The sequence below is a fragment of the Callorhinus ursinus genome, unplaced genomic scaffold (genome assembly GCF_003265705.2).
Source record: "Callorhinus ursinus isolate GAN/ISIS: 27379988/994484 unplaced genomic scaffold, GSC_fseal_2.0 scaffold18, whole genome shotgun sequence".
NCBI lineage: Eukaryota > Metazoa > Chordata > Mammalia > Carnivora > Otariidae > Callorhinus > Callorhinus ursinus.
The window spans coordinates 32,707,422-32,731,198 of record NW_027397080.1 but is presented as its reverse complement, the minus strand read 5'-3'; the positions used below and the strand labels follow the sequence as shown (position 1 = coordinate 32,731,198).

At 50.1% G+C, this 23,777-nt stretch overlaps 1 protein-coding gene and 1 long non-coding RNA gene across 3 annotated transcripts; one reads left to right on the top strand and one right to left on the bottom strand.

Moving 5' to 3' along the window:
- The first annotated feature begins 2,720 nt into the window (after window positions 1-2,720).
- LOC141374471 (uncharacterized) lies at window positions 2,721-6,654 on the top strand. Of its 2 annotated transcripts, none has more exons than XR_012381388.1 (2): window positions 2,721-3,023; window positions 5,986-6,654. It is a non-coding gene; the product is annotated as an uncharacterized lncRNA (long non-coding RNA). The 2 variants fall into 2 exon arrangements; XR_012381389.1 differs by lacking the exon at window positions 2,721-3,023 and adding an exon at window positions 5,610-5,902.
- A 9,784-nt stretch (window positions 6,655-16,438) lies between these two features.
- HES2 (hes family bHLH transcription factor 2) lies at window positions 16,439-20,088 on the bottom strand. The gene is made up of 4 exons (XM_025856265.2): window positions 19,936-20,088; window positions 19,753-19,848; window positions 19,380-19,479; window positions 16,439-19,294 (listed from the first exon to the last, which is right to left on the bottom strand). Exons 1-4 carry the CDS (start codon window positions 19,978-19,980, stop codon window positions 19,038-19,040), a joined length of 498 nt encoding a protein of 165 aa, XP_025712050.1. The 5' UTR covers window positions 19,981-20,088; the 3' UTR covers window positions 16,439-19,037.
- Window positions 20,089-23,777: the final 3,689 nt, after the last annotated feature.

The following is a 23,777-nucleotide window of genomic DNA, read 5'->3' as shown; positions in this document are numbered from 1 at the left end:
AATAGCCCAGTCCTTCCCAAAGGGGGACAGAAAGATCTGGAACAACATCTGTACCTTTGGGAAAGGGTGTGGCTCTGCTTTGGCCAAAGACAGCACGTCAACCTCCAAGTGACAGCTCGTCCCATAGCCAAGGGAGCCTGTGTCCTGGTTCTGCAGAGAAAACGGTGCTCTGGGATTAACCACTTGTCTGTAATTGCCAGTTGTTTATGCCCTTGCCCAGTGCTCAAGGTCAGCAGTGGGGGTGGGGAAGGGCAATCCCATAGCAAAAACATCATGAATTGTCTTTATACAGCGCTGATGGATTTATACTGGTCTCTCACCTTACAGTCTCCCACCTTCCCACTTCGGGATTTTTTTCCTACTTTCTCCCAAAGTTGCTGGGCCATTTCTGTCCCTGTGTTGCAGCAAAACTTCTCAGAAGAGCTGTTTATATATACGCCCTCCGTCCTCTACCCACCCCCCTTTCTCTTTTGAACCCGTTCCATCTGGGTTTTGTCTCTGCAGCTCAATTTATCAAGGTCACTAATTCCAAGTTGTTAAATCCAGTAATCCGTTGTCAGAAGTCATCTCTCTTGAAACGCTTATTCCTTGCCTTCCAAGATGCCACGCTCTGCTATTTTTCTGGCCATTTTGCTCAGCCTGCTCTGCTGGTTCTGCCCCAGGGGAGGCCCAGACCTCTCCCCTGAATTCTGGACACATGTGTCCTCTTGCCTGGGCCACACGTCACCCCAGTTGTGTAGTAGGCATCTCATGCTCCCCCCGAAATTGCTGCTCACGGTCTTCCCTGTTGGAGTTTCTTCCTTCCTATTGCTTAAGCTAACAACTGAGGAGTCAGTCACCGTGACTCGTTTCTCTCCCAGCCCTCAACCAGCCCACCAGCAAATCCTGCCAGCTCTGCATTCAAAGTAAGTCTAGAATGTGCCCCGTCTCCCCGTGGCATTCGAGAATCTGCCGACACCTCCATCCACATGGCTTCATCTCTGCTCTCCTCCTTGCTCACTGAGTCCCTCCTCTGTGACCCCTCAGATGGTCCTTGACTACACCCGACCCCTCTTTCTTCAAACACCCCCGAGCCTCAGCCCTCATTCCTTGGGTCTTTACTAAAATATCACCTATAAACAAGGCCTTCCCTGGCCACCTGTCTAAAACTGCTGTTCCTCAGCATCCCTACCTCTCTCCCTGACTTCTTTTTCCCTTAACTCTTTTTTTTTTAAAGATTTTATTCATTTATTTGACACAGAGAGAGTGATAGAGAGCACAAGCGGGGGAACAGCAGAGGGAGAGGGAGAAGCAGACTTCCAGCTGAGCAGGGAGCCCGACGCAGGGCTCAATCCCAGGACCCTGGGATCACGACCTGAGCCAAAGGCAGACGCTTAACCAACTGAGCCACGCAGGCGCCCCTCCCCTTAACCCTTAACCCTTAATGCCACTTAACATATATTTTACTCATCTATTTATTGTGTCTCCCCCAACCAGAATGCCTGTTCCATGGGGGCAGGATTTTGTTGTTGTTGTTGTTGTTTACTCTTTTTTCATTGCTGTATGCCAAGCCCCTAGAAGAGTGCCTCGCCTGTAACAAGCGCTCAGGAAATATTTTACCAGTGATGGACTCAGCAGAGGTTTACAGCAACATACGGGACTGCAGCAGCTATTTGATTCATTCTCCTTAATTTCCCCACTCTTTCTTTGGACTAGAAATAGTATCCATAAATTGTCATTTTAAAAGCTTACATATAAAAAAATAAAATAAAAATAAAAAGCTTACATATATTATTTAAATAATGTCTGCAAATTTTTAAGGAAAGATACTAATTTTTAAGATTTTATTTATTTATTAGAGTGTGTCCACAAGAGAGAGTGAGCAGGGGCAGAGGAGAGGGAAAAGCAGACTCCCCACTGAACAAGGGAGCCTGATGCAGGGCTTGATCCCAGGACCCCGGGATCACTACCTGAACCGAAGGCAGACACGTAACCAACTGAACCACCCAAGCACCCCTATGGAAAGACAGTTAAGAAACTATTGACACAAGGGGAGTATGTCAGAGGGGGAGACGAGCCATGAGAGATGATGGACTCTGAAAAACAAACTGAGGGTTCTAGAGGGTAGGGGGGTGGGGGGATGGGTTAGCCTGGTGATGGGTATTGAGGAGGGCACGTTTTGCATGGTGCACTGGGTGTTATGAACAAACAATGAATCATGGAACACTGCATCAAAAACTAATGATGTAATATATGGTGATTAACATAACAATAAAAAATATGGCAAAAAAAAAAAAAAGAAACTATTGACACTGGTAACCTTTGGGAAAAGGGGTGAGGCCTTTGCTTTCCATTTATATATATATATATATATATATATTTAGATTTAGATTGATTGATTTATTTAAGGGGGAGGGCAGATGGAGAGAGAAAATCCCTGCTGAGCATGGAGCCAGACTCGGGGCTTGATCCCACGACCCTGAGATCATGACCTGAGCCGAAATCAAGAGTCAGCCGCTTAACCTACTGAGACACCCAGGTGCCCCTCATTTATATATTTTTGTACTGTTACCATCTAATCTCTTGACTGTTTTATTATTTTTTTCAAGTCAGTACCAAGTATCAGATATGAAGCAATAGGGACTCCCATATGCTGATGGTGGAAATACAAGTTGGTGCAGCCTCTTTGGAAAAGAGCTGAAGACAATTGTTGGAAAGAGCCATAGCCTTTGACCCAGAAATCCTACTACCAGGTACATTGCCAATATATTGGAACATGAGGTCACCCAGATAGGCTCAAAGAGGAGTCACAGCAACACTGTTTGTGATAACCCCAAACTGGAACTCAGATGTCCCTCAGCAGTACACCAGCTTGAGAGATTGTAGGACACTCACCAGTGCAACACTGAGTAGTGAAAACCCATGAACTTTACACACAAGGAGAAATCACAACGTGGAGGAAGAGAAGAAAGATCCAAAAGAATATATAGTATCAAGCCATGCGTACAAAAAGCAAACACTCTGTTTGTGCTGTTATCAAAAAGGTAAGTGTTGGGCGCCTGGATGGCTCAGTTGGTTAAACGACTGCCTTCAGCTCAGGTCATGATCCTGGAGTCCCGGGATCGAGTCCTGCATCGGGCTCCTTGCTCGGCAGGGAGTCTGCTTCTCCCTCTGACCCTACCCCCCTCTTGTGCTCTCTCTCAACCTCTCTCTCTCAAATAAGTAAAATAAAAATTAAAAAAAAAAAAAGGTAAGTGTTGGCAAGGACAGGAAGAAATGGGAACCCTTTTATACTGTTAGCAGGAATGCAAATGGGTGCAGCCACTAGCGAAAACAGTATGGAGTTTCCTCAAGAAATTAAAAATAAAACTACCGTATAATCCAGCAATCCCTCTTCTGGATATATATCCAAAGGAAATGAAACTGTTGTTCTCAGAAAGATACCTGCACGCCTATGTTCATTGCAGCATTATGCACAATAGCCAAGACATGGAAATAGCCTAAGGTAAGGGTCCATCGATGGATGAATAGGATCAAGAAAATTTCATATATACAAATTATATATATTATATATTGTGATCTAATAAATATACACATACAATGGAATATTACTTAGCCTTTAAAAAGAGGGAAATCTTGGGGCGCCTGGGTGGCTCAGTCATTAAGCGTCTGCCTTCGGCTCAGGTCATGATCCCAGGGTTCTGGGATCAAGCCCCACATCGGGCTCTCTGCTCGGTGGGAAGCCTGCTTCTCCTTCTCCCTCGGCCTACTTGTGATCTCTCTGTCTGTCAAATAAATAAAATCTTTTTTAAAAAATGGAGGGAAATCTTGTGATTTGCAACAGCAGAGATGAACCTGGATGGCATTACACTAAGTGAAATAAGCCAGACAGAGAAGGACAAATATTACATGGTATGACTTATATGTAGAATCCTTTAGGAAAAACATTGACCTCATCGAACAGGGAGTAGAAAAGTGGTCATCAGGGCTGAGGGTTGGGGGAAATAGGAAGAGGTTGGTAAAATGGTACAAGCTTTTAGCTATAAGATGAATAAGGTCTGAGGATCTATTGTATATAACATGTTGAGAACACTGTATTGTATTAACTGAAATTTGCTAAGAATAAATGAAAAATAAATAATTCTGTTACGAAAACATAAGTAGGTGGTAAAAGCTATGAAGAGAAACAAGGATATGACTGTCAGGGAAGTCAGGATACTGGGTCCCTCCAATGGAAGGGAGAGTGTTGTCATCAGAGGGTGACGTGGAATGGGGAGAGTACGGGGGTATTCACATTTCTTCTCTCGACCTGGGTGATTGTGTACAGGTTGATCATTTTTTTAATACTGTACGACATCACAACTTTTAAAAAAATGGGGGGCACCTGGGTGGCTCAGGAGTCCAACTCTTGATTTTGGCTCGAGTCGTGATCTCGGGGTCGTGAGATCCAGCCCCGATTCCATCTCCGTGCTCATCACAGAGTCCGCCTGTCCCTCTCTCTCTGCTCCGCCCCCTGCCTCGTGCATGCTCTCTCTCTCTCTCTCAAATAAATAAATAAATAAAATCTTTAAAAAAAATGGTGTGTCTCGGAAGTGGGATTATGGTCTTTTTTTTTTTTAAGATTTTACTTATTTATTTGAGAGAGAGCATGAGCAGGAGGAGGGGCAGAGCGAGAAGGAGAAGCAGACTCCCCGCTAAACAGGGAACCCCACGTGGGGCTCAATCCCAGGACCCTGGGAACATGACCTGAGCCAAAGACAAACGCTTAACCGACTGAGCCACCCAGGCACCCCTGGGATTATGGACTTTTTAAAAATATATATATATTTTAGGGAAGTAGTGAGTTGTGGTTATGAGCATGGATTAGGTAGTCAAATTCCTGTGTTCATGTATCTCTATCAGTTGTATGGCCTTGGGAAGGCACCTTCGCTCTGTGCCCAACTTGCTTCCTCAGAAATGTGATCACAGTGTGGTGAGAATAGAATACATAAGAGGTGAGAAGCAACAAGCATGCTAACATATTGGCTATTAGTATACTTAATTCCACTAAGCATAATAAATATCGTTCCTTAAATTGAAGATGTGGCTCTTGTGTATGCTTGAATTTATAACCCAGAGCTATGCAAAAGAAGAGGCCTAATGAACACAGGGCGTGTCCCCCGAAACTGCCAGTGTGTAGGTGAGCACAATTCACCTGCCCCATGCCTGGAGAGGGGTGAGGCAGAGACAGTTCAACGGGTGGCCGTGGATCAGCAGAGAAAGGCTCCCAGGACGTGCACTCAGAGCACCAAGTATCACTGTTGTTGCCCCCTTCACATGGGAAAGCAGGGCCTCTGCATAAACACAGAGACCTTTCCGTAAGCCTTTGTCCAGAAGTCACATTAAGCTCACCCCTGGGGAGCCTCAACAGGCTGGCAGAGTCAAGAGACCTTCTGAGACTGGACGGAGACGAGCTGCAGACAGAGGAGGGAGGCCATCAGAGAGAGGCAGCAGGATGTAGGATCATGAGCCAGGGCCCCAGGCCCTGCCACGTAAGCCCCATTGTGTGGCCTTACATTGGCTCATAATCCACCTGTGCCTTGGCTCTCTTATTGGAAAACATGAGGAAACAACAGTACCTGCCCCATCTGTTGTTGGAAGGAGTAAATAAGTTGATGGTATAAGGCACTTGGAATAGTGCCTGGCACGGAGGAAGTTCAGCGTAAGGTTTCGTGAAGCAGCTGGTGAGGTCCTGAGGGGCTGCCGGGATGGTCTGACCAGATGGGATTCAGTCTCTCTTGAGCCAGAGCACTCCGATTGGGGTCCAGGAAGAAGACTCCAGGCAGTTCAAGCAGGGATCACCACAGGAGAAGGAACCACAGGACTCCCCAAGGCCCACCATGTCCTCCTGAGTGTCAGGCACAGGATGCAGCCTGGAGGGGAGGTCCTGGCCCCTCTGTGCCCTCTGTCTTCTTCGAATGTCAGTACTATTTAGCTGTTTTACTAAAGATTTGTTTTTCCTCCTAGGAGATGCTGGACACTTCATGATTACGCATCTTGTCCATGCAATGCAGTGGACAAGTGCCTCAGTCTGTTGCCAGTGGGAAACCTGCAGATCCGGAAGGGTAGCCTCCATTCACAGAGGGAGGACCAGCATCTCAGGGAGGACCGCAGAGGCTGTGTAGAGACCCCACTGGCATCCACCCCACCTCCAACACCTGTAAGATCAAGCCCTGGGACTTGGAGCCCACAGTGAACAACTCAGAAGTAATAAACCACCCATTTGAAAGCAGGAGCCATAATGCAAGAAGGCAAGCCAAGAAAAAATGGGTCATTATATGGAGAAGACACACAGAGATTCATCTTCCCAACAAAGCATTTAGAAATCATCTCTACAACTCTAAGTAGGTCATGCTGTAAATGTACAATTAGAGCCATGGCCGGGCGTGGGCATGTTAATGTGTTAGTGAGAGGCGGTCTTCAAAGCGCCTCTAGCCTGTGAGAGTTCCACTCCCTTCGGAGCCCCTTGGCCCTCGGTCAGTGGCTCTGAAGCTCTGTGGCTCCACCTAGGGGCCGAGTCCCCCAGCGCCGCGTCCCCCAGCGCCGCCTCCTTCCCTCTGCCAGGCCCCAGCCTGGGCTCCACCCGCCTGCAGATCTTGCTCAAAATCAGAATAAACCTCCCCTTACTAAAACTTATACCGGGAGCCCTGTGATGACAACGAAAGCCACTCAGCGTGAGGGAAATTCTATTTTTGTTGCACACATGGTAATAAAAAACTGGGATATAATTACAGTTTCTCAAAGGCCCTAGAGGAAAACGATGCTGGTTTCATGCATCAAGTGACTGCTGTGTGAAGTCAAGGGGCCCTTATTTGCTAGAGGTGCTTAAACCGGGTCCCAGGCGAATGTGTGAGCGGTGAAGAACACCGGAGGGGGCAGATCCCGGGCTCCCAGCCCCACCCCCCAGCAGAGGCTGCTCTCTGCCCGTGAGCCGGCTGCCCAGAGAGAGGACTGCTTTCCAACTGAGCTCTCGCCTGGCGAGAGATTTGGGTGACACCTCCAAATGCTCATCTAAATGCCCCAGGTCACAGAACCACTTTTATTCCTCGGTGGTACAGTAACACAGTTGGATTTGGTATCTGTGTCCTGAGGGGGGTCATTTCATAACTGGTAAATGAAGGTTAATTAGTTTGGTGAAGGTTAAAATGAAGGGACCCAGAGCCCTGCAGCATGAACACACCTTCAGGCACCTACTAAACTGTGTGGCTTTAGAGAGGTTCCTTGGCCCCTCTGTGCTTCAGCTCCTCATCTACAAAATGAAGGTAACAGTGTACACCTCGTAGGCTTTGTATGAGGATTAAATGAGTTAATACGTAAAAATCATTGAGAGCAGTGCCTGGTGCATGGGAAGAGCTCAGTAAATGGTAGTCCGACAGGATGACTAATTAATGATGATCATTCTCATGCACCCAACCACTCCTTATTGAGCACCTTATGCATACCAGGCCATGGGCTAGGCACTACCATCACATCTATGATATCACACAATACAGAAACCATCTAGATGTTTATAAGTAAAGCACACATGCAGAAAAAATGCACAAATCGTAACTGTACAGTTGATTAATTTTGTAATTATATTTTTATAATTTTAGGGGCGCCTGGGTGGCTTACTCCGTTAAGCATCTGCCTTTGGCTCAGGTCATGATGCCAGGGTCCTGGGATTGAGTCCCACATTGGGCTTCTTGCTCAGCAGGGAGCCTGCTTCTCCCTCTGCCTGTCGCACCCCCTGCTTGTGCTCTCTCTCTCTGACAAATAAATAAAATCTTAAAAATATATATATACAGGGTTTTTCTAGAGGCTACGTGATGTGTGATGAAACTATATAATGAAATCAGTCAATATTTGGAAGATCTGCATGACTCAGGGGACTGATATTTTTCAGAAGACTAATGCATGATATCACATAATCACACCTGAGTAAAAGACCCATTCAAAATGCCAGATAGGGACACCTGGCTGGACATAAAGCTCACTTAAAAAAAATGCCAGATAGATCAGTGAAGTTGATTGTAACACAGCATGAAAGAGTAGTATATCATATGGTTTCAGATTCTACATTGTGACTCACCTTTAAGGAGCTAGCACATGCTGAGTTTTGGCATAGTAGCATAGAAAAATATCTATAATTTCCTGAAAAGACTATTAAAATATTAAAATACTCCTCCCTTTTTCAGCTATGTATTTGTGTGTGTTTTCACATGCTTCCAGTGAAACAAATGTATCACGACACATTGAGTGCAGAAGGAGCTAGGAGAATCCAGCTGTCTTCTATTAAAATCCATAGTACAGGGGCACCTGAGTGGCTCAGTCTTAAGCGTCTGCCTTCAGCTCGGGTCATGGTCCCAGGGTCCTGGGATCGAGCCCCACATCGGGCTCCCTGCTCGGCAGGAGACATGCTTCTCCCTCTCCCACTCCCCCTGCTTGTGTTCCCTCTCTCGCTGTCTCTCTCTCTTTGTCAAATAAACAAATAAAATGTTTAAAAAAAAATCCATAGCACAGAGATTTGCAAAGCTACAGAACAATGTCACCCTTGTGACATTGTTTTTGTTTCAAAAAAATGTATTTCTTATTGAAAATAAGTTGTATATGCTAACATATAATGCATGTATTTGTTGTTTTTAGTGAGTTGATACATAAAGTTTTTAAATTTCTTTTTAATTTCTAATAGAGTAAATATCAGTAGATATAATCCACATAAAGCTGATTTTTAAATGTCTTCCAGGGGCACCTGGGTAGCTCAGTTGGTTAAGTGTCTGACTCAGTTTTGGCTCAGGTCATGATCTCAGGGTCGTGAGATCAAGCGCCAAGTCGGGCTCTGTGCTCAGCAGGGAGTCTGCTCAAGATTCTCTCTTTCCCTCTGCCGGTCCGCCTACACCCCCCCCCCCCCCCCACGTGTGCACACACTCTCTCTCAAATAAATCTTTTTAAAATAAAAAAATTAAAAATAAATTAAAAATAAAATGTCTTCCAGCAATGGTCACGGTTGGCAATGATATACCACGTGGACCAGTTTCCTAGGGCTGCCATGACCAAGTACCACAAACTGCATGGTTTAAAACAACAGACATTTAATGGGCAGAAGACATGAACAGACATTTTTCCAAAGAAGACATCCAAATGGCCAACAGGCACATGAAAAAGTGCTCAACATCGCTCGGCATCAGGGAAATCCAAATCAAAACCTCAATGAGATACCACCTCACACCCGTCAGAATGGCTAAAATTAACAAGTCAGGGAACGACAGATGTTGGCGGGGATGTGGAGAAAGGGGAACCCTCCTACACTGTTGGTGGGAATGCAAGCTGGTGCAACCCCTCTGGAAAACAGTATGGAGGTTCCTCAAACAGTTGAAATTAGAGCTACCATTCGATCCAGCAATTGCACTACTGGGTATTTACCCCAAAGATACAAATGTAGGGACCCGAAGGGGTACGTGCACCCCAATGTTTATAGCAGCAATGTCCACGATAGCCAAACTGTGGAAAGAGCCAAGATGTCCATCGACAGATGAATGGATAAAGAAGAGGTGGTATATATACACAATGGAATATTATGCAGCCATCAAAAGGAATGAGATCTTGCCATTTGCAACGACGTGGATGGAACTGGAGGGTGTTATGCTGAGTGAAATAAGTCAATCAGAGAAAGACATGTATCATATGACCTCACTGATATGAGGAATTCTTAATCTCAGGAAACAAACTGAGGGTTGCTGGAGTGGTGGGGGGTGGGAGGGATGGGGTGGCTGGGTGATAGACATTGGGGAGGGTATGTGCTATGGTGAGTGCTGTGAATTGTGTAAGACTGTTGAATCACAGATCTGAAACAAATAACGCAACATATTTTAAGAAAAAAGAAAAAGAAGAAGATAGCAGGAGAGGAAGAATGAAGGGGAGTAAATCGGAGGGGGAGACGAACCAGGAGAGATGATGGACTCTGAAAAACAAACTGAGGTTTCTAGAGGGGAGGGGGGTAGGGGGGTGGGTTAGCCTGGTGATGGGTATTAAAGAGGGCACATTCTGCATGGAGCACTGGGTGTTATGCACAAACAATGAATCATGGAACACTACACCAAAACAAATTATGTAATATATGGTGATTAACATAACAATAAAAAAATTAAAAAAAAATAAAACAACAGAAATTTATTTTCTCACAGTTCAGAAGCCAGAAGTCCCCAACTGAGGTGTCAGCAGGGCCACGCTCCCTCTGAAGTTTCTAGGGACAAGCACTTCCTCACCTCTCCTGGCTTCCGGGGGCCCCAGGAGTTCCTGAGCCTAAGGCCGCACCACTCCAACCTCTGCCCCGTCTTCTCGTGGCCATCTCCTGTCTGGTTCCTATTGTCCTCTCCCCCTCTCGTCAGGACACCAATCATTGGATGTAGAGCCCACCTTAACCCGGTGTGACGTCACCTTTCCTTAATTACACCAGCAAAGATCCTATTTCCAAATAAGGTTACATTCTGAGGTTTCAGGAAGACAGGAGTTTCTAGGGGGACACTACTGAACCCAGTGCAATTAGTACATTACTGGAAAGAGAAGCCCTAAACAGTGTGGTATACCAGGAAGTAAAGTAATGTGGTAGGAGCAGAAATGAGAGCAAGGACACGAGCCCCTCAGGACCTGCCCTGCCTCCCCTCCTGGCCATGAGGCTAATAACGGGGGTTAAGTTATTCCAGAGCCTGGCTGGGCCGTGCTGGACCTGGTGACGGAGGACAGGGACCACAAGCCAAGGAGCTGCAGGGGCTAGAGGGAACACATGGAGGAGATTAGATTCCAAGGATGCTCAAAGGAGGTGGAAAACAGAGATGGTAAAGGGAGAAGGTATTGCTTTGAGAGCATCATCCCAGGATGCTGGCTTTATCACACCGGTATTTATACATTGAGATGGTGCGGTCATGTGGCCAAGGTGGCCCTTAGTGGCATGATAAGGTGATGGCCCACTCTAAGGGAGGCCAGGTATGCCTAAAAGGCTCAGAGAAGGGGCCATGCTACCATGGACATGCTATGTAAGGCTGGAAAAACCTGAAGAATACACATTTACCAAATGAGTAAGGAAGGCACAGTGAAGATGCACCAGCATCCCTACAAAGCAGATGCCATTGCAGGAGCAGGATCACTGTCATCCAGGATGACGGACTCCAAAGCCATAGAGGCCTGATGGCAGCACTGACAGCGCTGTCAGAAGCCAGGAGATCAGAATGATTGTAATGAGCGACAGACACAAGGTGGCAGCCAAGGAGGCCTGATCCACAGAGAGTTATGGTGACAGCTATGAAAACTCAGCATCCCAGGGGGCAAAACAGACAGGCAACCAACGAGGGGACTGCTCAGTCTGTACAATTAGAAGAAATAAACTATGCTCACCAGGGACTATGGCAATGACCCCAGTACAAAGTAATGAGTCCTTGCCTGCCTTCCATGACCTGAGACAATGTTTGGATCTGGAACCCACTGACTGAAGCAAGGCTGGGACCCCAAGACCTCGAGACACAAAGCAAATCTATAGAGTCATGATTCCTCCCAGACTTCCACCAAGGAACCAATGGCACTTATTTGGATAACTGTGCCCTGGGGGAGGTGTAATGTGCGAACATTTCCTGGTCCATCAGACACAGAGTCCACGCTGACATGGATCCTTGAAGATCCAAAGTGTCACCACATATCCCTCTTTGTGTGGGGACATGATGGAGGCCAGGGCATCAGTGGAGTCTTGGTCCCGTCTGGCTCACGACGGGTCCACTAGGTATGTGAACACTGTCGTCATTTCTCTGGTCCTCCAAAGTATAATCAGAATATAGAAACTTGTTATTTGGCACAGCTCCTTAATTCTGTGGCCTGTGGGGTAAGACCTATCATAGTGGGGAGGGCCAAGTGTAAACCTCTAAATCAGCAATTTCCTGGGGTTTAGATACTTGCATCCGACTTATGGGGAAGCAGTGCTATGATGTGTGGATTATAAGAATATAAAAGGGTGAGACATGGGACAGTTTGTCACTTTGGTTTTGTTTGCACAACTCTATACACATTGTAGAATCCTTCTATACCTGAGCCAAACATGACAGAGTCATATTAATGAGGTTGGGAAAGTGAAGGACTCAGTAGAATATGCTTTAAGCTGGAATTAAAGAAAAACCAAAGGTAGATAAAAGAGATGCAAAAAAGATGAATGAAAGCATTCGTGGAGAAAATATTGTCCCTTAATGGAATGCCCTCCTATGCCATTCTGTTTTTAGAAGTGAAGCACTATCACACGTCTATCCATGCATATCATTTTCTTAAATAGAGTGCTAATTTTGGAATAGAAGAATAGTTAGCATCTGTTGAATCATCAGTATATATACTAATAAGTTGCTAAAGTTATCATTAAATTACTAACAAATTATTTTTTCTTTCTTTCTTTCTTTTTTTTAAATGGGCCTTGAACTCACAACCGCGAGATCAAGAGTCACACGCTCCACTGACTGAGCCTGCCAGGAGCACTTTTTTTTCTTCTTCTTCTTTTTTAACAAATTATTTTTTTTCATGTGCAAACCTCTGAGAAAACTGGACACCTACAGGCAGAAGAATAAGACTAGACCCCTTTCTCACACCACACACACACATCAATTCACAGTGGATTAAAGACCTAAATGTGAGACCTGAAATCATAAAACTCCTAGAAGAAAACACAGGCAGTAATCTCTGTGACATCAGTCATAACATTTTTCTAGATCTGTCTCCTTAAGGAGAAACAAAACAAGGGAAACAAAAACAAAAACAAAATTAAACTATTGGGACAACATCAAAATAAAAAGCTTTTGCTCAGTGAAGGTAACCATCAACAAAACAAGGCAACCTACCGGATGGGAGAAGATATTTGCCAATGATACATCCGATAAGGGCTTACTATCCAAAATATAGGAAGAACTTATACAACTCAACACCAAAACAACAACAACAACAACAACAAATAATCTGATTAAAATGGGCAGAAGACACAAAGAGACATTTTTCCAAAGAAGACATACAAATGGCCAACAGATACATGAAAAGATGCTCAACATCACTAATTATCAGGGAAATACAAATCAAAAGCACAATAAGACATCACCTCACACCTGTCAGAATGGCTAGAGTCAAAAAGACAAGAAACAACAGGTGTTGGCAAGGATGTGGAGGAGGCAAAGGAACCCTCACGTGCTGTTGGTAGGAAGGCAAATTGGGCAGCCACTGTGGAAAACAGTAGGGAGGTTCTTCAAAGAATTAAAAATAGAATTACCATATGATCCAGTAATTCTACTACTGGTATTTACCCAAAGAAAACAAAAACTCTAATTTGAAAAGACATATGCACCCCTATGTTTACTGCAGCATTATTTACAATAACTAAGATACATGAGCAACCCAAGGGTCCATCGATAAAGATGACAAAGAAGGATAAAAAAGATGTGGTGTAGGGCGCCTGGGTGGCTCAGTCATTAAGCGTCTGCCTTCGGCTCAAGTCATGATCCCAGGGTCCTGGGATCGAGCCCCGTGTCGGGCTCCCTGCTCCGCGGGAAGCCTGCTTCTCCCTCTCCCACTCCCCCTGCTTGTGTTCCCTCTCTCGCTGTGTCTCTCTCTGTCAAAGAAATAAAATCTTTAAAAAAAAAAAGAAAAAGATGTGGTGTATACACCACAGATATAAATAGAATGTTACTCAGCCATAAAAAAGAATGGGATCTTGCCATTTGTGACAACATGGGTGGATCTGGAAGGTATAATGCTAAGCACAAGAAGTCAAGAGAAAGACAAATACTGTATGATTTCACTCATATGTGGAATCTAAGAAACACAACAAATGAATAAACAAAGAAAACAAGAGACAAAAAGCCAGACTCCTGAATACAGAGAACAAACTGGTGGTTGTCAGAGAGGAGGTGGGAGGGGTATGGGTGAAATGGATAAAGGAGATTAAGACACTTACCAAGATGGGCACTGAGGAGTATATAGAATTGTTGTATCATATACTGTGCACCTGATATAATACCGTATGTCAATTATACTTCAATTTTTAAAAATGGTCAAAAAAAAGAAAAAAGTGCAAAACTCTGCCCCCAACAAGGATAGTAAATCAAAACAGTCTAGATCCCCAATGTGGCAAACATTTATGACACTCTTAAAAGACCTAGAAGATGCATCATAGCTTAATTTATCCCTCTGCCCAACGTGGGGCTCAAACTCACAACCCTGAGATCAAGAGTCACATGCTCTACCGACTGAGGCAGCCAGGCACCCCATTTATCGTAGCTTAATTTAATTGACCAGTCTACTTACTATGAAACCCATGGATCCTCTAGAACAACCTACTGCAAACTTAATCAAGTAGTAGCCCCAATTGCAGATATGGTCTCTTTTCATTCATTCTTCTTCTTCTTCCTTCTTCCTTCTTTTCTTCTCCTTCTTCTTCTCTGCCTCCTCCTCCTCCCCTCCTCCCCCTCCTCCTTCTTCTTCTTTTTTGGTGGTAAAATACACATAATATTTACCATCTTAACCATTTGTAAGTGTGCAGTTCAGTGGCATTAAGTACATCCACCTTAACGTAACCACCAACACCATCCATCCCCAGGACCCTTTATCTTGAAAAGTGGATCTCTGTCCCCACTGAGCACTACCTCCCTCTTCCCTTCCCCCAGCCCTTGGCACCCACCATCCTCAGAGGTGGTGTCTTTGTTAGAGCAGACTAACCTGGCCTCAGGTGTATGGTGAGGCTATTGACTCAGACACAGGGAATCAGACCCCTTGGAGGTGGGACCTGGAAATCTGCTTTTCACAAGCTTCCCAGAAAGAGGTAAAGAAAAAAGTGTCGGGGCACCTGGGTGGCTCAGTCGTTAAGCGTCTGCCTTCGGCTCAGGTCATGATCCCAGGGTCCTGGCATTGAGCCCCGCATCAGGCTCCCTGCTCCGCGGGAAGCCTGCTTCTCCCTCTCCCACTCCCCCTGCTTGTGTTCCCTCTCTCACTGTATCTCTCTCTGTCAAATAAATAAATAAAATCTTTTTAAAAAAGTGTCATAAATGCAGTAAATGTTTGTGTAAATATATATCTTGTAATATAATAGCCTGCAATGAATGGATGCAGCAAATGGAAGGCATTTACCTTGTTATTGTCATTTGAGCATTCTGGACTCTTAAATTTGAGCATTGAGAGTCCATTCTGAATTTACCAGGAGGCCGATGAAGCTTAAGCTCGGATCTGTTCCCAAGCAAGGGCATAACATGGTAGAATGTTCTGGAACAGAGGAAAGGCCAGGGTTGTCACCAGGAAGTGTGTCTGATGAATTGCTTAAAGAGAAACCAAAAGCATGGACATCAATCTGCAGGCACCACTAGTTTGATGTGACTTACTTTTTCACTCTGAATATTTTCACACCGAGTCTGTATTCATAATTTTATATTAGAATGTATCCCCACAAAACCTGGATCTGCCTCTGATTTCTGAGGTCTAGAATGGTTCTTTGTTCTTTAAGAAGTTGGCTCCATTCTCCCTCAGGTTTGTAATATACCAATCACCACGGCAGGTGGCTCTGGACCCAGCCTCCACAAGAGAACCAGCAGTGGGCACATATTCAGCTGGGACTCTCCTTCCTTAACCTGCAGGCCAGTGAACCCTGCCTCCCAAAGCAGGCTCCTGTGACCAGCCACTGGGCCCCTGCTCCCTCCTGCCCTGCAATGGATCTCAGTGACAAGACACCACACTTGCACGTTGGGCGTGCCCATTAAGTGCCTTTCTCACGCCCCTGAAACCATTCAAAGTTTCATTATAGCTGCCTTAAGCGCCTGGGGCTTTGCCAGGCCCTCTCAAAACCCAGAGTGAAACTAGTTGCTCACTGGGAACCCTCAGTGGGTGGCAGCCTTCTCCTCCACATCACATGCCCAGGCAGCTCCCTGCAGGGCAGTCACCTGGCTGTGCAGGGACACACATACACACGCATGCACACACAGGTACTCAGTCAGTGCCCCAGAGACACAGCCACACTGGTAAGTGGCCAGGCAAGAAGTAAAACCCAGGGAAAAAACACCATTGGCTGGGTTAGCTCTTCTCTGGGACATCTATAGCAACCTGGTGTGTTTTTAAAAAAGTAAATACAGCCACATGTTGATGTTTCAAGTAGGAGGTAGCTGCACATGATGGGGAGGCTCCCTCTGTCCCATTGCTGTCTCCAGCGTGGTCATCCCAAAGCATGATGGGGAGGGGGGGTTCTGCAGAGCTGCGCATTTTTCCAGACATTCCCCACAGGCTATGTTCCTTCTGATCCTATTACAGGGAAACAAGTGGGAGACTCATTGGCAGAGTCTGGTAGTCACAGGCAGAGAAGAGCAATTTGCAAATGTTTATTAAAGGAGTCCTCCTTGGCAACCTGCTCTTTATCCTCACTCATGGAAGCGAGATTTGACCTTTCCAAATTAAGTGGCGCCGGTGGGGTGGGGGGAGGACACGTGGGGTTTGGCCCCAGCCTGAGTTTCCCAGACAGCTCAGTGCTCTGGTCACTGGATCATTTCCCCCACAGGTTTATGAGAGACACAGGAGCCTTTTCTTCAACCAAGCGTGATAACCAGACAGAATTCGAGAGTTAGATTCAGTCATGGGACCAGAGCAGAGAGGGCATCATAAGAGCTGGCCAACGAGCACGATGTGGACATTGTTAAAGCTCACGAAATGCCCCCGAGCGAGGCAGCCTCCCTCCCACATAGAAAAAGCCTGCACTGCCCTGGACTCACCTTCAGGAACACCTGGGGAGGTGCCTGCAGGCGTCCCGTGGAGGAGGCTGGTGTTCCAGCCTTGGCTTATTTCCTAAGCCCAGCTCAGAACTTCTGGGCAGCTCTTTGCCCATCCGTGCTGGGAAACCGGCTTCTCGCTGCCGGCCCAGAACCCCACCCACCTGGGCATGCCTCAGCTCCCTGCCAGGGCCCTGGGGGGCCGCCTGGTTCAGGCTCCCTGGAACGCCTGATCCTATGAGTCACTGGCCTGTCTACCCTCCCATCCTCCCTGTCTGCTTGTAACACAGCTTGGTTGGAGTCAGGGGCTCAGAAGCAAGAAGTGGCAAATATGACCCAAAGGAGGAAAGGGGCCTCTGGTGGATCAGTTCTTACAGAGTTCAAACCTGTATGGAAAGCTCTTATTTATTAGGGAAAAAAGGAGCCTGCTCAGTGTGCCCAAGGCAGAGTCCTTCACCCAGAGAGGAAACTTGACCTTATGTGGTGGGTGTGGGCGTGTAGGTTACCTGCCCCTCCCCCACTTGCTCTAGGCAGCTCAGAGCAGGCTCACACTCTCGGGAATGGGGGAAGCAAGCAGACCCTGCTCTCTCTGCTCTCCATACCCTCCCCCACATTTGTCCTCCGGATATACAGGATTTGGTGGAACAGAGTTTCAAAGTGACATTAGGGCCTGGGGGTGGGAGTTGTGGCAAAAGGCTTCAATACAGCCATGGTCCAGTGACATCACCTGTTTGTTAGCTCACGATATTTACTGAGCAGCTACCATGTGCTGAGTTCCGTGGGGACACAGAGGGTTCAGCCCTAGCCCTGCCCTCCAGGAGCCTACGGTCCAGCCAGCTGGGCCCCTGGCTGGGCCCGTGAGGACAAAGGACAGCACACCTTGCTGGGGGCTCCCCTGCTGTCTTTTTTTTTTTTTTTTAAGATTTATTTATTTATTTATTTATTTGACACAGCGAGAGAGAGCACAAGCAGGAAGAGCAGCAGAGGGAGAAGCAGGCTCCCTGCTGAGCAAGGAGCCCGGTGCAGGACTCGATCCCAGGACCCTGGGGTCACGACCTGAGCCGAAGGCAGACCCTTAAAACGACTGAGCCACCCAGGCGTCCCTCCCCTGCTGTCTTAACATTGACTCCTTCGATAACACCCACAGCTTCCCACATCTGGCCACCCAAATCAGCGCCCAGGTCACCAGGGGTTTTTGTGACATACTTGGATCTGGTGAACACCCCCACCCCGTCAGCTCTTGTCCTTAGTGCCCTGGTCCCTTGCTCAGGATGTTGGACTGGGGACTGTTGGGAGTCCCAACCTCCCTGGAGTGCGCAGTGAATCCCCGTGAACCGGGAGCGTGACCAGCAGGCTGCAGGTGCCCCTGCCTTCTCCTGGGCACCCAAGACTGGGGGCCACAGGCCCTTCTCTGAGTCTCCTCAGACTCCCCTTGCTTCTGGGCAGAAGGAAAAGAAGTCTGAGAAACAAGTGGTTTCCAGTAACCTGTCCTGACAAGAAAGGTTTTTCCTGTTCCTTTACTTGCTGTTATCTGCAAGAAAATGGAATTTCTGCTGCTCCAGGACATAGGCTTGCTCACCTCACATTGGCACTGACTCAAGCTTCCTTGAGGCCACAGGGCACCCTCCTTCTTATCCACCCCTTCCTCACACCCCAAGGCCCCCTAGACTGGTGTGTGGTACATAGGTGGTCACTGAATGCTTGGGGAAATAAGTCCTTCCCAAGACCATCTTACCACGCCTTCACCCCCAGCAACACAGAGCCCTGGCTGCACCCTGTCTCTATCAATGCAAGCACAGGACAGGGGAGCCCAGGAGTAGGGGTGATGGCTGCCCAGCCCGCAGAGCTCCTCAGGCCATTGCTATTGCGTGTCCAGAGGCGCCCAGGCTGAGCTGTAAGGAAGAAGCGACCAGTCAGAATAGAGGGCTGCACCCGGCTCCGGTGAGCTCCTGGCCCAGAGTTTGGGCTGGTGCCAGTGCTGGGGCCCAGTTCTAGAGCCACTTCCAGCAGATGAGGAGGGGAGCTCCTTCCTCCCCCTGCAGCCACCTGCCCCCTTCTCCAGCCCAGACACACGCAAGAGGTTGGGCTGCTCTCATTTCCTCGAGCCGAGCCCCCACGGCCTTCAGTCGGCCACACAGATCACAAACATCCGGGTTCCAGCCTGGGGGTGGGTGCTGAGCTGGTCCCCCGTGCGTAAAGAGCAGCCGGCACCACGAGTTTCCTCAGTCGGCCTGGCGCTCCCGGTCTCTTGCAGTCAGCGGGGTCCGTGGCCTGGCGAGGGGGCTACCAGGGCCTCCAGAGGCCTGGGCCGCGGGGAGGCGCAGGCGGCGCAGGCGCAGGTGCGGGCGGCGGGGAAGGCGCGGCCGCGCCACAGGAGTCCCCAGCGCGCCCACCGTCGGGGGTGACGCCGGTCGCCCTCCGCCGCAGGTGCTCCAGCAGGCGGGCGCTCACGGCGGGCTCCAGGACGCGGCAGGCGGGCAGCACGCGGGCCAGACGGGCCAGGCAGGCGCGGTAGCCCTCACCGTAGCTGTCCGAGGGCGCTGCGGACCGAGAGAGGCGTGAGGCGCGCGGTGGGGTGCGGGGCGGCGGGCGTGGGGCAGGGCTGCGGCGGGGCGGGTCACTCACTAGGCGCTGCGGACGCGCAGGAGGATGCAGGCAGCTCCTGCAGGAAGCGCACGGTCATTTCCAGGATGTCCGCCTTCTCCAGCTTCGAGTAGTGGGAGCTCTGCGCCCGGCCACGAGGGAGAGGGGCAGAGACACGGACAAACGAGACAGATCTCCGGCAGACTGCCGTGAGCACCAATGTCTTGCCTGCGTGTCGGACGCCCGTGGCCCGGGGTGGGGCGGCTCCTCGGCGCCAGCCCCACTCCGGCTCGGCCTCCCGCGCCGCGCGGAGCCCCCTCGCCGGCTCCTTGGGCAAGGGCCCCTCAGCCCCCCCGCCCTCCTCGCGCTGCGCCCCGGAGCCCCCACCCCGGCACCCGCGCGCCGCGGCACTCACCTCCCTGCCCAGTAGCGGCAGGATGAGCCCCTTGAGCTGTCTCAGGCTTGCGTTGATGCGCGCGCGGCGGCGCTTCTCCAGCAGCGGCTTCAGGCTCTGCGGACGGGCGCCGAGGCCGAGATTACGCGGGTCGCAGTCCCGGTCCCCGCCCCGGCCGCTCAGCCCTCACTCCCCAGCTCCTACCTTGCGCAGCTCCGCCGGGTCCGCGGATCTCCGAGGTAGCCCCATGCTCGGCGGAGAAGCGGCGCCGCTGGGGGCCCCGCGTGTAGGAGACCTGTGCCCGCGCGGACACGGAGCGCAGACCCAGGCCCGAGGGGAAATCCGGCGCGCTGCAGGAGCCGGCGCCAGAGAGGTGCACACCTCGCCAGCCGCCCGGCTTTAAGGAGGCGGCGTCGCCCGCCCCGCCCCGCCCCATCCCTCCCCACGGAGTCTGGCTGCCTGCGGGTCCCACCTCCGCCTTTGTTCCTTCGCCGGGTAGGGGCGGGAGGGGGACGGCAGAGCCCCCGGGGTGCCGCTCCTGGCCTCCGCATCCCATCTGCGGCGGGGTCGCGGGCCGGGGGCGCACCCCAGCCCCTGCAGGGGTATGTGTGGGCGCCATCGAAGCCTTGGCTGCCCCGAGCTCGCTCACCCTCCGTTCCTCCTCGACCAGCGCCGCGGTTCGAGCTCAGCGCCTCCTCTGAGCCCCGCCCTAGGCCGGGGCGGGGGACCCAGCGGCGGCAGAGCCGCCGAGGCCCGGGCCTCAGTGAGCCCCCACGTAGGTTTCTAGCCAAGGGAAGGGACTCCCCCCCACGAGTTGCTCTGCGGACTGAAGGGCCGAGCTGGAAGAGGACACCGAGGCCCGGAGTAAAGTGTAGACTAGCTCGGGCCCTAGCCGCTGGGAACTGGCTGGTCGCTGAACTGCCTGCCCTGGCTCTAGTCACTCCATGGAACCTTCCAGCGGTTCACCAAGTTAGGAATCATTGTGTTCTCCCGTGCTCAGTTTTGGATGGGTAAACCGAGGCCCAGAGAAGACGAGATAATCCAGGAGCCCTGGGCTCATTTTCATTTCCACTGGCTCCAGCTGCGGGTTCCTACCCGCGGGATAGTCGGAGCGCACGTGACGAGTGGGGCGGGGCGGTCCTGGGTCCCTGCTCCCCGCTGCCCGCCTCGGCCCCAGCGGTCCACTGGGCCCGCCTCCGCGCCGCGTGGCCGTTGCTGTACCAAACTGGCTGGGCGTCCCCCGCCCATCTGCTCGAGGCTGCCCTCCCTCAACCGGCTGGCGGGGCAACGGACAGCCCGGCGGCCAGCACTGAGGACTTCGGGGCCGACCTATGGGCGGATGGTGGGCGGGACCCACCAAGAGTGGCCGAGAGGTGGTACCCTGGCTCGGAGCCGGCAGGCGCTGTCCAGGGTGCTGGACGACTCCCCCAACTCGTGCAGCCCCAACCCCGCCTTCGCACCACACCCCCGCCTCTCGCTCCAAGTCCCCCTACCCCATGCCCCCCAGCAGGGCTTAAGACGACCAGCGTGGCTATCAGGGAGGGGCCCGGAGCAGTCGGGGTGACCGGGAACTCAGGCCACCCATCCCGGTCTGTGGCATTCAGAGGACCACTGGCCACCGTTTATGGAGCGCGTACTGTATGCCAACCACCTTTTAGCCTTCACCTCCATTAATCCCCATAACAATCTATAATTATGAGAATAAAACATTCAATACATTTGGCCCAGCAAGGCCTGGGAATGTCTGAGCCCCTGTCCCTCTGGCATCACTGAGCCCAGAGTAGCTATGGGCCAGCGTCCTCCAAGGTAATGAATTGCTCTTTAAGTGCTCCGAAAAGAACTTTGTGGATTACCTCGTGGATCACTAAAGCCTCACACATTCCCTCTCACTACACACACGCTGGCTGACTTAGCTCTGTGCCCACGAGACCACCCTCCACCAACGTCTGCATGTTTGCTGAGAGACCCTGATGCTAGCTCCTGGGGAAAGGTCTGGGGAGGAAGATTTCTCCTAGAACATCCCTCTCCATGCCTGTGGACCACTGGAGAGTGGGGTTGGGGAAGCAAACGCCCTTTTCGGTGACAGTTACTCCAAAAATTTTTTTTTAAGATTTTATTTATTTATTTGACAGAGAGAGACAAAGTGAGAGAGGGAATACAAGCAGGGGGAGTGGGAGAGGGAGAAGCAGGCTTCCCACTGAGCAGGGAGCCCGATGCAAGGCTGGATCCCAGGACCCTAGGATCATGACCCGAGCCAAAGGCAGATGCTTAACGACTGAGCCACCCAGGAGCCCCTCCAAATTTTAAATTTCTTCTCCATTTTCCCTTGCTGTGAAGGTCTTTGACCAGGTTGTCCCGACTTTCCCTTTCATCAAAGGATTCTGGAGGGTTTGTTGATTACCTGGAGGAAGTATTATAATCAGGGAAACAGGTAAGACAGCTGAGTGGGCAGAGTGTGGGGGTGCAGGCTTTAGGGAAGGGTACAGTGAGGACACACTCCACCCCTGGTCCCTGCCCTTGAGTGGGGGGGAGAGGTCTCAATGGGGTGGGTGAAGGGTCTCAGCCCAGCAGGGGGATGAGAGGAGGCATCCTGGTGGGGACGGAGCTGACATCTGGAGGAGACAGGGAGGTGCTCTAAGCATTTATGTCACCTCAGGCAAGATACGTTAAAAAATAGAAACAAACAAATCTCCTGGTGCCTCAGTTTCCCCAGCTGCAAAATGGGGATAGTGGTTGTACCCCTCTCACAGTGTCACTGTGGTGATCAAATATGCAGGTGAAGGGTGCCTGGGTGGCTCAGTTGGTTAAGCAACTGCCTTCGGCTCAGGTCATGATCCTGGAGTCCCAGGATCGAGTCCCGCCTCAGGCTCCCTGCTCAGCAGGGAGTCTGCTTCTCCCTCTGACCTTCCTCCCTCTTACGCTCTCTACCATTCTCTCTCTCTCTCTCTCTCAATAAAAAAATAAAAATCTTAAAAAATATATGCAGGTAAAGATGAAATTTTTGCCTTTCACCGTGGCCATTTGTGTCACTCATTCTGTCTGCTAACGAAGCGGGCATCACAGAAACTGATGGGCAGACAGGCGGGCAGTCTGCAAATGACAACCTCATTCCAGGTAAATACACCTCCATCTTGTCATGCATCCAAAGCAGATCCTGCTGCTAAGAAGGCAGCCTCAGAACCTGTCCTGGGCCCACAGCAAATCCAAGCAGTTGATCAGCTATGCCATCTCTACCAAGGAAGTTCCAGGCTGGTTCTCCTCACAGAACTCTCCTGGGACCAGCTACAAGGCAGGTCATTGGCTCGCAGAGTGGCCTTGCTTTTAACAGCGTCTTCTGGAAAGAGAACTTCCAGCTGCAGCTCATTCCCTCACTTGCGACCGAGGACTGAGACCTATCTGGGGCCCTGGCGCTGGGGACCAGAGACAATACTGGGACAACAGGGGAGGGAGCGCCTCCCTGAATGGCTTGGCCCCTGTGCCTCCCCAGCTTCTGAGCAGAGGTTCTGACGTGGACTTCGGTGCCTGGGGGTTTCTCCCTGCCCACCATTCCCCCGGGGCCTCCCTGATTCTTCCAAGATCCTGCTGCAGCATCGATTCACCAAATCGGTTGATTTTGTTTTGCTTGTTGAGCAAAGGAATGTCACATACCTCCCTCCAGCTTTTGCAGAAAATGCATTTTGATTGTTGGGACTTTTTCCTGTTTCCCTGAAGCTTAGAGAAGCTTAGCGAAGGTGGGGCTCCGGCAGATGGCATTCCAGAATCTGTCATACTCTGTCCCCTCCAGCTGCTGGGTAACAGGGAGGGACCTGAACTGTTGCTGCTGGGATGAGGGAACAGTGGTTGTGGTAGAGCTGGTCTCGGTAGAACTGAGCCCCGCACTGGAGGGAGCCAAAGACCTGTGGAAGCCAGGGCATCTCCGTTCTCATGCCTTGATGTTAAAACCCAGTTGAGGGGTGCCTGGGTGACTCAGTTGTTAAGCAGCTGCCTTCAGCTCAGGTCATGATCCCAGGGTCCTGGGATCGAGCCCCGCATTGGGCTCCCCACTC